This window comes from Salvia hispanica, chromosome 4 (assembly GCF_023119035.1).
Source record: "Salvia hispanica cultivar TCC Black 2014 chromosome 4, UniMelb_Shisp_WGS_1.0, whole genome shotgun sequence".
NCBI lineage: Eukaryota > Viridiplantae > Streptophyta > Magnoliopsida > Lamiales > Lamiaceae > Salvia > Salvia hispanica.
Window position 1 is genome coordinate 27635027 of NC_062968.1, and position 11739 is coordinate 27646765.

The 11739-nt window shown below is 35.1% G+C and overlaps 1 protein-coding gene and 1 long non-coding RNA gene across 2 annotated transcripts; one reads left to right on the plus strand and one right to left on the minus strand.

The window, feature by feature from the left end:
• The first annotated feature begins 186 nt into the window (after positions 1–186).
• On the plus strand, positions 187–8545 carry LOC125223513 (exocyst complex component SEC6). Its single transcript, XM_048126690.1, has 25 exons — positions 187–406; positions 1903–1941; positions 2107–2195; positions 2308–2398; positions 2573–2662; positions 2745–2824; positions 3120–3212; positions 3610–3636; positions 3733–3840; positions 3997–4105; positions 4192–4236; positions 4613–4668; positions 4805–4913; positions 5075–5215; positions 5306–5485; positions 5917–6000; positions 6094–6180; positions 6740–6784; positions 6845–6923; positions 7044–7113; positions 7235–7322; positions 7412–7501; positions 7871–7987; positions 8072–8134; positions 8256–8545. Exons 1-25 carry the CDS (start codon positions 275–277, stop codon positions 8385–8387), a joined length of 2244 nt encoding a protein of 747 aa, XP_047982647.1. The 5' UTR covers positions 187–274; the 3' UTR covers positions 8388–8545.
• Positions 8546–9370: 825 nt separating this feature from the next.
• On the minus strand, positions 9371–10012 carry LOC125223974. Its single transcript, XR_007176812.1, has 2 exons — positions 9891–10012; positions 9371–9812 (listed from the first exon to the last, which is right to left on the minus strand). It is a non-coding gene; the product is annotated as an uncharacterized LOC125223974 (long non-coding RNA).
• Between the last annotated feature and the right edge of the window lie 1727 nt (positions 10013–11739).

Sequence of the window (11739 nt, forward strand, 5' to 3'; positions counted from 1 at the left end):
TCTTCTTTAAATAAACAAATCCAAAATTATTATCGTAATAAATTTACGTATTGGGCTAATTTTAAGAAATATAGGGCCTTAAAAAATCCCGAATTGTGAGCCCGACCCGGATCCAAATGAAGTAAGTCGCTACTGTTCTTTCTCTGTCTCTTCCCTACGCGATCCGATTAAGACTATTTTTGACTAATTTATTTTGGAAATTTTCCAACTGAAAAAGAGGAAATTGATGCACAGCTCCGATTAATCGGAGGGATCTGAGCTAGAGCGGAGAGGAATGATGATGGCGGAGGATCTAGGCGTGGAGGCGAAGGAAGCGGCGGTGCGGGAGGTGGCGAAGCTGCTGTCGCTGCCGGAGCATTTGCTGTCCATCGCTTCGATCAAAGCTGATTACATTTCTCGCCAACAGGTTAGTTTTGGAGGCTTAATTTTGGTTTCGTGTTTTGCTCTGCAGGTTTACATGCTTGTGTATGAGTTCGTGGAGTTGAGATTTATGGATAGTGTTTGTCAATCTTGTTGGTTTGAATTAATCTAGGTTGTGGAGCTTCGAAATTGCAGTTGTGGAAGCGAAATGAGTTCTTTTTTTTATTTGGTTGTTGATGATGTGAAGTTTCGAATTTTAATGGAATACTTAGTACTATTTAAATTACCATTGCATTGTCCGATGAATATGAATTATGATCACGCATCTTGGGTTGTTTTGCACCATTAACACTTATCTTATTGAAGGAAAGCACGCTGTGGATATTGAGTATTTCGTTTATCTTATCTTAGTATGTTATAAGTGACAACTTTTTTGGATAAATGAGCTTTTAAAAGGTTTTGGTGAGTTGCTGGTTGCTTGGTGTTTGATCGGGATATTGATGCTGGTTTGCTTTTGGGTTGATTTGATTATAAGTTTGAGGTTGTGTGTTTACCTCATGACACATTTATGATGCTAGATGAGGGTTTAGAAATTTTATCGGGACATTTATGCTGGTGTGTTTGCGGTAATTTGATTATAAGATTGAGGTTGTGTGTTTTCCTTATGGCACATTTGTGATGCTAGACGAGGGTTTAGAAATTTACTCGGACGAGGGTATAGAAATTTACTCGGATGAGGGTATTGTAGTTCAAGTACGTATGACTGTAGTGATTTGGTCAGAACTAACCTCTGCTGGTAAATGTTTGTAGCTTAAATTTAGCATTAAAAATGTGATAGTGAACCACGTCAAATTCAGGCAAGGTATTTGTAGAGGTGCAAGGGGGGAATTTGGGGTCCCTTCAGGGGTAATGTAGTTCAAGATATTTTATTTTCTATATCTAAATAAGTTGACAAGGAATAGACTCTTCCTTTTTTGATTTCCGTTCTTATTTCTGCCTCTTAAGTCTTAAGTTCTTAACTAAGCTTATAATAAAACTAACTTTTCGTCCTCGCTCATTTTATGCTACTGCTTAAAATTAATTAGATTCTATGCTGATACTGTGTTCAGCCTTCAGTTTTTATGACTGTTTAAAGAATTAGAAAGCCAGCTTGATCGTTATTCATAAGATATTTTAGTTGGTTGCTCCAGTTTGGAACTCGGTCTCCCTGCTTTTAGTCTCTACTCTCTATGAAGATCAAATGGCCTTGATTGCCCTGATGAGCAACACAATCTTGTTTAAGACCTCAATCATGTCTAGCAATCTGCACCCTTATTCACTTTAGTCTGTATGTGATTGCGACTGCTTTATCCAACAAGAGTTTCTCAGAGAGGTTTATTTTATAAATATTGCATTGGGCTTCTTTTCTGAATTATTAGAAGTTAAGATATTCGTTAGTTAGTTTCTGTTTGTTCTCGTTTCTTTTCGTTATTTCTAGCTTGCGTTAAAATGAAGATTAATCCTGTACACGGTGATGGACATTTCTGTATGGTTTGGTTTCAGGCAAATGATGCACAACTCAGTACAATGGTTGTTGAACAGGTACAAATTGAGTCTGTAAACCTTTTTTGAATAAAATTACTGTAGTGGAACTTTAATAGCTTCCACTTTAGCTCTCTGAGACGTATGGTTTTGGAGCCTGCACAATCTCATTTTCCTTGGTCTATTAACAGTCATCTAACTTTTCTCTCTGAATATCAAATTCAGGTTGAGCAGGCACAAGAAGGTCTTGAGTCACTGTCCTTATCTGAGACAACAATAAGTCATCTCAAAGAAAATTTTGTTGAGATTGAAAAGTACGAATACAATCTCTGATGGTTTATGAATGCTCTCCATTCCTAGGTGAATGAATGCATGCCATGCATGACCTTTTATTCTTTATGATGATCTTGAATTTTCATTTATTAGGTTATGTCAAGAATGCCAAACATTGATTGATAATCATGACCAAATAAAGCTCCTCAGTAATGCAAGGAATAACCTAAACACCACTCTGAAGGTGAGTGCGTGACAGATATGATTTTATGAATATGGATGTTACCCTTAATTCCTGCTGGTCTGAAGAGGCTTATGCTCTCCTTTAGTATTTTAATGTTAGTGTTAATTGGATAGCATTTTAAATTCAATATTTTCTTTTTAATCTTTGTGATATAACTTGATTGCTCGTTTGTAGGATGTTGAGGGTATGATGTCAATCTCTATTGAGGCTTCTGAGGCACGTGATTCTTTAAGTGATGACAAAGAACTTATCAATACCTACGAGGTTGTGATTTTTTCTTGGCTTGATTGTTATTGTAAATTTCAAAAGCTTTGTTACTTATCCGGTTGTGTTAAACGGAATATAGAGGTTAACTGCTCTGGATGGAAAACGAAGGTTCGCATTAGCTGCTGCATCATCTCATGAAGATGAGATTGGTCGGCTGAGGTCAGAAAGGAATCCTGTTTTGACTAACAATCTTCCCATTATCAACAGTGTTTTGCATCAATAATCTGTATTTTTAGTGACTAGTTACAAATTGCCAATCCTCATATTATCATGTTCAGTGTGCTTGGAGGGTAAACCTTTCAACCAGCTCAATATGCTGACAAAAGTAATATTTTGAAGTTATGACACCTTATGTTTGATATGAGAAGCAGTTTATCTCATACAGTATATTCTTATTCACAGAACTTTTAAAGATGAAATGTACTTGTAATAAAATAGTTATAACATTTTACAGGGAGTACTTTGAAGATATAGATCGTACATGGGAGACATTTGAGAAGGCTTTGTGGGGTCATATTTGCAACTTCTTTCAACTTGCTAAAGACAGGTATGCTAGTATTATGGTTTTACTTTCTTTGGGATGCCCTTATCTGGTTCTTTTGCTTATGTGTTCAAATAAATGGATGCATATTCAACAGTTTTAAATGTCCCAAACTTGTCCTTGCACTTCTACAAAGAATTGTGTCATATGAACCTTCGTTTATAGACAAAAGCAACTTGCTTAATTAAACTGTGCTCATGGAGACAAGTGTGAGACGTGTGACATGTATTAATTCGCTTCACAATTAAATCCATCAACTAATACTCCTATCATCTTAGATTGTAAAAACCTTATTAAATTTTACAGTGCACATTCCATTTTTACGTCTTTCACTTCTGTAATTATCCTGAAATTTATTCTGTGTGTTTGTATGCCACTCATCTATTATTATTTTCCTTTTCAGCCCACAAACACTTGTTCGTGCACTGAGGTATGTCTGAGACTCTCCGTGTAATTGATAAGAGAACTTTTGGCTGGGTCCATCTTGGTATTAATGCATGTTTTTTCATCATTTGAAAACAAAAAGGGTTGTTGAAATGCAAGAAACCCTGGATCAACAGCTAGCTACAGAAGCAGCTGAGGCAGAAGGAGATGGTGCCTTGGAATCTATAGCTAATCCTCGCAGAAATGCCAAGTATTTACCTGGTCAAACTGATTCATCTGCTCATAGCCTCATTATTTAGTTTGTTGTTCCAATTTTTGGGCATGTTAGGGCTGCATGGTTTTGTTGATGTTATGATTTCCTTTTATTTTGTATTACAAAATCTGCAATTACAATGTCATATTCTAGGAATCTTGGGCAGAAGAAGTTGAAAGTTCAAGGAAAAGGCTACAAGGATAAATGTTATGAGGAAATAAGAAAGTCTGTTGAATCGCGTTTTAACCGATTGCTCTCTGAGGTTGATGTTTCATCCTTTTTCTGTTACATAATGCAAGTCCTGATTTTTCTTAAGTTCTCATTTACTGATAGTGATATTTCTTTCAGTTTGAAATTCAGGACCTAAAAGGAGCTTTAGAGGAGGCTAAAAAGGTATTTCATCTAGTACTGTAATGGTCTGTCTGTGAGTCAGTCTATTGCTCTTTTTAATTTAGTTAGATATGGAAAATTAAAGTAGTTCTATTTTGCAGTAAAAACCATACAATATCATGTTTATTATTTTTGAAGTAGCTAATATATTCTTTATGAGATTAGCTAAATAAATAACTAAAGTTTGGTATCTTCAAATTCAAAATCTACGTGTTAAAGTAACTTATGAAACTAGTGAATATTCTAGAATTATGAAGGTTGTAATTGATTTTTTACTGAACTTGTGTCTTGCCACTGTCACTTTTATATTTGCTGGCATTGTTTTACAAAAATTCTGGAAACTAGCTGATAGTTTGTTATTGTTTCTGATTGACGTCAGATTGGTGAAGAGCTTGGAGATATTTATGACTATGTTGCTCCATGCTTTCCCCCAAGGTTTGCCATTTATGTTGGTAGACACAACAGTCTCTGTTAAATGGGATAATTGCTGTTGTTCTGAAGCTTTGCTGGGCTATAATGTCTTTGTTTTTTGTGATAATCTGCTTCTTAATTCAAATTTCCTCGCTTTCAGATATGAAATATTCCAGCTCATGGTGAACCTATACACAGAGCGGTTTATTCACTGGCTACGACTACTGAGTGATAGAGCTAATGATCTGTCAACTATGGATATTCTAAAGGCATGTTATCCGCATCTGTAGTTCTTGATATTTAACAAATATAATATCTTGGATAATTTTTTTTTAACTAATTCCTAAAATCGTGTTCTGCTACACATCATTGCTTGATGAGATGAGCTTGGAGCTATTGTTAATCTCTGAATGTCTTCTTCTAATATTAGGTAACTGGATGGGTAGTTGAGTACCAAGATAATCTAATCGGACTAGGTGTTGACGACTCTCTAGCTCAAGTTTGTTCTGAAAGTGGTGCAATGGACCCCCTTATGAATGCTTATGTTGAACGAATGCAAGCCACAACAAGGGTAACTAGACTAGAGAGCATTCCATTGCTTTCAATGATATCAAATTATCTTTCTGGTCAATTAATCAATTAAAGTCATCCTATTTTGTAGAAATGGTACTTGAATATACTTGATGCTGATAAGGTCCAGCCGCCAAAGAAAACAGATGATGGGAAGCTTTACACCCCAGCTGCTGTTGATTTCTTTCGCATTCTTGGAGAGCAAGTACAAATTGTACGAGATAATAGCACTGATGTCATGTTATACAGAATTGCTTTGGCCATCATTCAGGTAGACAACTTAAAGAATGTGCCATGCTTATAATATAGGCCATTTTCCAGGGGGAAAAAATATACCTGTATTCAATCTTTTTCCTTTGATTTTCTAAGAGATAGATAGTATGGTAGAAAAATGTTGGGGAAAAGAATACTCAAGTCTGTCTTGAGCAACTTTATTAACTGAAAAGATGGTAGTAGTATAAAACATGATTTTTCCATCTTGATTAACTGAATATAATTAAGTGATCAAACAAAGAATTTCATCCTTTTTTGTTAAAAGTATCTTTCCAGATGTTGTAGTTTCTTCTTATATCCAGCCCTGCAGCATTGATCTCCCCATCCTAGCAAAAGCTTATTCCCGTGTTATTTAAAACACTCTCTTATTTAAATGTGAGATTTCCATTTCCTCATGAAACTTTTGTTGTGGCCTCCAACCAATTTCAGGTCATGATTGATTTTCAAGGAGCTGAAAGGAAGACATTGGAAGAACCGGCTTCTGAAATTGGTTTAGAAGCTTTATGTGCAATGGTATGTCAAGAATGCCGGGGTATTGTATATAATATTTGCCCAAATGATTGTCTGAGTCGTAATTATATCCTGTGATGGATCATATTATGACAGATTAATAACAACCTTCGGTGCTATGATCTTGCCATGGAGCTGAGCTCGAGCACCCTTGAAGCTCTCCCTCAAAATTATGCAGAGCAGGTGTCCATATTGAAACTTCTGTTCCTTCCACTCTTCTTTTAATGTTGGGATGTTCTTTTTGCCTTTCAGTCACAGTGTGATTTTTGCTTTTAAATGTTCCCAGTGTGAAACCAGCAGGAGGAGCCTCCCGCAGTGGCTCAATTGTAACTACTAGTTAACCATTTGGTAGAGAGATGGTAGCCTTGTTGTCTGTGTAGGAAAACCAGGCACTATAACTATTAACTTCCAATCTATGTAGGCATTGGCAATGTGAAATTGATACAAAAGGAAATATAATATGACCTGCATGTGATATAGAAAGCAAAAGTGGGATGATTAGAAAATAGATGATAATGGGGGAACTTACGTGTGTTTATTCATTTGATGAAAAATTGGTAAATTGTTTTATGAATTGTTGGTCCATTGGATATGACAAGTGCAGCATAGATGTTAAGTTATAGATACATCTGCTGACAAGTATCAATCAGGAAACATTCTATATTCTCAAGTAAACTTTAGTTTTAGAGCTCATTCCTGGATTCATTGATCATTCTTGACATCTCATCACAAACTTTTACAGGTTAATTTTGAGGACACTTGCAAAGGCTTCCTAGAGGTTGCAAAGGTATGTTGATCATTTTCTAACTCATATATCACAATTCTGATCATTCTTAATTGTCATTAGGAAGCTGTACATGAAACTGTCAGTGTCATTTTTGAAGATCCAGGAGTTCAGGAGTTGCTTATAAAGCTATATCAGAAAGGTAATAGATTTTACTGCTGATGACCTGTCGTTGAGAACTTTCCCCACTTATTATCGTTGACAAAATTGCTTCTCATTTGTATGTGCAACTGTGAACATCGTTTTTCTGTTCTTATTTCAGATTGGCTGGAAGGACAAGTAACTGAGTACCTAGTTGCAACATTTGGTGATTACTTTACAGATGTCAAAATGTAAGATACTGAAATGCTATTTTAAATGTGGCTGAATACGTTCAAATCCAGCAATTCACTTCTTATATATTCTCAACTATGCAATCATTTTCTGTCGCATTGTTTGTCATCGTATGCGAAGGTACATTGAAGAAAGATCATTTAGGCGATTTGTTGAGGCCTGCCTGGAAGAAACTATTGTTGTCTACGTCGACCATATGCTTGTACAGGTTGCTATCGTGGGAACATTTCACATGGAGAATAGACTGTTCACAGTCTGGTCATTCTGAGATTTAACTTCATTGTGTCTGTTCTGCAGAAAAATTACATTAAAGAAGAGACTATCGAAAGGATGAAACTTGACGAAGATGTTCTCATGGACTTTTTCCGCGAGTATATTAGTATTTCTGTAAGTTTATCTGCAACTCCAACGCTCAATTGAATAAGCTGTTCTCAAGTAAAGGATTAAATACATAAAATCAACGTCTACCAATGCACACACCATGCAGTAAGTAGATTCAATATACAAAGAAATAAAACTTAAATGCCTCTCCGAACTCTACATTGAGCGAGATAATAAATAACACAACTCAAGTCTTACTTCTTAGTGATATTAGCTCACCATCTCATTTACATAAAAGTGCTATGAATCTTGATTTTGCTCAACATCTTCCCACTCTTCTGTGTGATAGGAAAGATATACTACATAGATTATTGGATTAGTGAGATATTTCCGTGCAGTTCGACTTATTTTATGCCATGCTATAATATGTTGCAGAAAGTTGAAAATAGAGTAAGGGTTCTGGTTGACTTGAGAGAACTTGCTTCAGCAGAGAGCCCAGATTCTTTCACGCTCGTGTACACAAATATCCTTGAACATCAACCAGACTGTCCAGTAAGCGCTATTTACTTATATTGTGCTTATCATACATACTCACTTGTAGTCTCTATTCTCACGTGAATGCTTTCGACACTGCAGCCGGAAGTGGTCGACAAGTTGGTGAGCCTACGAGAAGGCATACCAAGGAAAGACGCGAAAGAGGTAAGCAGAACTGAGCTAAACCACACCAATCCAGCCTACATGAGCTTTCCTTGATCATTCCAAGACGAGCAACCAGATTCATTTCCTTACTAGGTCGATGTTGATTTTTCCTGTGGTGCAGGTTGTTCAAGAGTGCAGAGAAATCTATGAAAACTCTCTCGTTGATGGCAATCCTCCGAAGGCGGGCTTTGTCTTCCCCAAACTGAAGGCTCTGTCGGCTTCCAGAGGCCGTCTATGGCGAAAGCTCACCTAGTTCGGTTATCAGTTTTTCTATGTCACGAGCTGAGCAGTTATCCTGCAACCTTCTTCCAACCTTACCTGTTTGTATATGAGTGTATTTATTGATTTATTATATATGTTGTATTATTTTCAGCAATGCTTTTAGTAACATGATTGGATTTGGTGGAATGATTCGTTTGTGTTGGCTATTCTACAAGGTAATGTTAGAACATATATTTTGAAAATTTGCGACAGATAATGTATGTCTATATTGTAAACGCAATAAATATTGAAAATGTAAACTAAATATTTTTAAAAAATGTGAGGGAAAAGTTTAATGTGAGATGATCTTGACTCAAGTTGTTAATTAAGCTCTACTGATGTGAAGCAGTATATGATATATTTACACTCCCGATTTTTAGTACTTTACTCATTGATTAAGGGTGTGCAACAATTAATTTATTAAATGTTCATGAAGAGTGTGCTAACTGAACTTTTGAACTAGGGAATTGTATAGCAAAATTTAGTTCTCCATTTCAATTTAATTTAATTTATAATTTTTGATATAGTTGATTTATGGCACTGTATATACTTACAACTACAAATAATTTAGTACGGTAATATATATCTGCTGGTGATTTATATTACTACCAATTATTATAAAGAAAATAGTAGTAGTCATTAATTTTGTGAATGGATTGTGAATGAATTGCAGCTGGCATATTCCCCATTAATGAATAAATTCATTCAAGTCATGACAACTATTTTATGTCAGGTAATGAATGCAAGTATATCATTAAACAAAAACCACTATTTCTAATTTTCTATATCTACATATGATATCATGAAGAACATTCAAACACAATATGAACATCACAATAGCCATCACAATAGGCAAGAAGAAAGCAACTTGGCATAATCAAAACACAATGTACATATGATATCATGAAGAACATTCAAACACAATATGTACATCACAATAGCCATCACAATAGGCAATAAGAAAGCAACTTGGCATAATCAAAACACCATCACAATTCAACACATTAACTAATTAATTTAATTACATATAAACATGCATGTAGCCTAGTGACATACATATCATGAAGAATCTTGATATACAAACACTAACAACAAACAGAGAAAAACAAGTATCAACTTCCAAAACCAAAACCCCACTCTAGAACACAGTGTAGGAGAGAGAGAAACCCTAAAACATAATCTTACAAAGCAAAAAAAACTAGAAGGAAAAATCACATAAAATTACCAAATTTTTAAAAAAAACCTAATTAATTAGGGTTTGTGTTGGTCTGAGGGCCACTGCCACCGCTTATGACCGGCCGTGGCGGTGCCCTAGCCCGATCCACCTCTGCCACGGGTGGATCCGCGGCGGTGGAAGGCGGATCCGCCTGGCCTTGACCATTGTCTCCGTCGTCGTTGCCGCCGTCATGGTTGAGACCTAGACAGTTGAGCACAGTCCTCATGAATTCTTGAAAATAATTGCATGGATTTCGAAAGAAAAAGTAGTCTTCATTACATTTCTTTTGCTCATTGACCTCGGATTTCACTTCCATTTTTTGTGACATAACTTTCTCTGTCTGAAATTTATGGAGGAGTAGGTGGTGTGAAATTTAATGCAGCTGTGTCTGCTTTAATATGTTTCAACATGTATGTATATAAAGAAGGAAATACAAAAAAAAAACACACGCACACAAACGTGGTAACACATGTCCATCTAATTTGCATGTCTAATTTATAATATTAGGTTGGTCCAAGTGATAAAATTCATGCATTTAATCTCTAATTCATAGAAATACGAGTAGTATTATTAAAGGAAAATTTTCAGATAACTAAAATTTAGACAAATTCTAGTTCGTCCCATAACTTTAAAATCGGTCGAAAAAACTATGAAGTTTTAAACAAGAGGTGATGATGTTTTGTGGCAAAACAACTCAGTTTTGTTTATAAATACAAGTCATCATTTAACTCACTGACGATAAAATCTACGTATAATTTTTTAGTTGCTATATCAAATAAAATTTTACTTATAATTTTGCCATGATCAAATTTAAATTTCATGATCTTTCTGATCAAGTTTTAAATTTATGGAATAGACCAAAATTTGACTAAACTTTAGTGTTTTTTCAACAATTTGCCATTTTAAGATTTATTTTATTGATCAATCAAATAAATTTTATATAGTGTTGTTTTGTGAGTGAAGTAGAAAGAATAAAGTAAGAGAGAGGAAAAAAGTAGAGAAAGTGATAACTCAAGTAGAGAAAGTGATAACTCGTCATAGCAACCATTCTCCTAAAAAACAATTATAATCGCGCTCTCAACATGCTATAACAGTCGTTTTGGTTGCATCACCACTTTTGACATAAGATTAGATTTATCTCATTAGATCGTAGGTATGATCTCTCTTCGTTGTAGGATTACATCATTTAGCATATACTCTTGTCTCGAACATTTTCTCGTTTGGAACTTCTCTTTAATTTGCACATCTTCTCCTCTTAAACTCATTATCGTACGTAATGTATCTTCGCATTCTCATTGTTCTTAACGTTCAGGTAACAATAGTGAATTTGTAACTATCCAATGAAGTTCGACTTCGCACCACATATTTACATTTGTCTTTTCACTCAGAAAAGTGATATTGCAGTTGTCAACAATGAAGTTCGATATCGTTCAATCTAACATACTTCTTTGGCACTCTATGTTCGCATACAAAGTTGATAGCATTATACTTCACTTACACCAACAATTTCGTAATATACCTCATACTTCAAAGTCCATAAACCATAATTATTACTTGCTTCATACTTCAATAACAAAGGGCATAAACATATACCATCTCACATCTCATATTATACCATCATCTCAGTTCTCATATTACTCTATTACTCTATAACTCCATTTCCCAAAAGGAAAAAAAATGCTAACGTATTTTCCCTCGAATTCAAAACTTCTCATAACTTTTCAACAATTTTCCATAAACGTAAACATTTTCACCAATCCAAAGCAAAATACTTTCGCACTTCACATTTATATTCAAAACAAACATTTTCTTCAAAACTCACTTTTTCTCAAAACTTTCAACATTCTCAAAACCATCCGTCAACTTTCATCTTTCATGTAAAACCCTCAACCATTTCTCTTCAAAACATCCTCATCCATTTTTTTTCTTGAAATCTTTTCATCTTCCTTTCTTCAAAACTTTCTCATAAAGATTCCTCATAGAATTTTTTTTACCCCTTTCTCAGTTGAGCGTGGCGAAGCAGGATGTTGAGCCTTCAATGCACACTTTTTAGTCTAGCGAACTGAATCAAAACTAAAACAGAAAAAGACTCTAGGGTCCAGAAAGGAAAAAAAATTGCTCTGATACC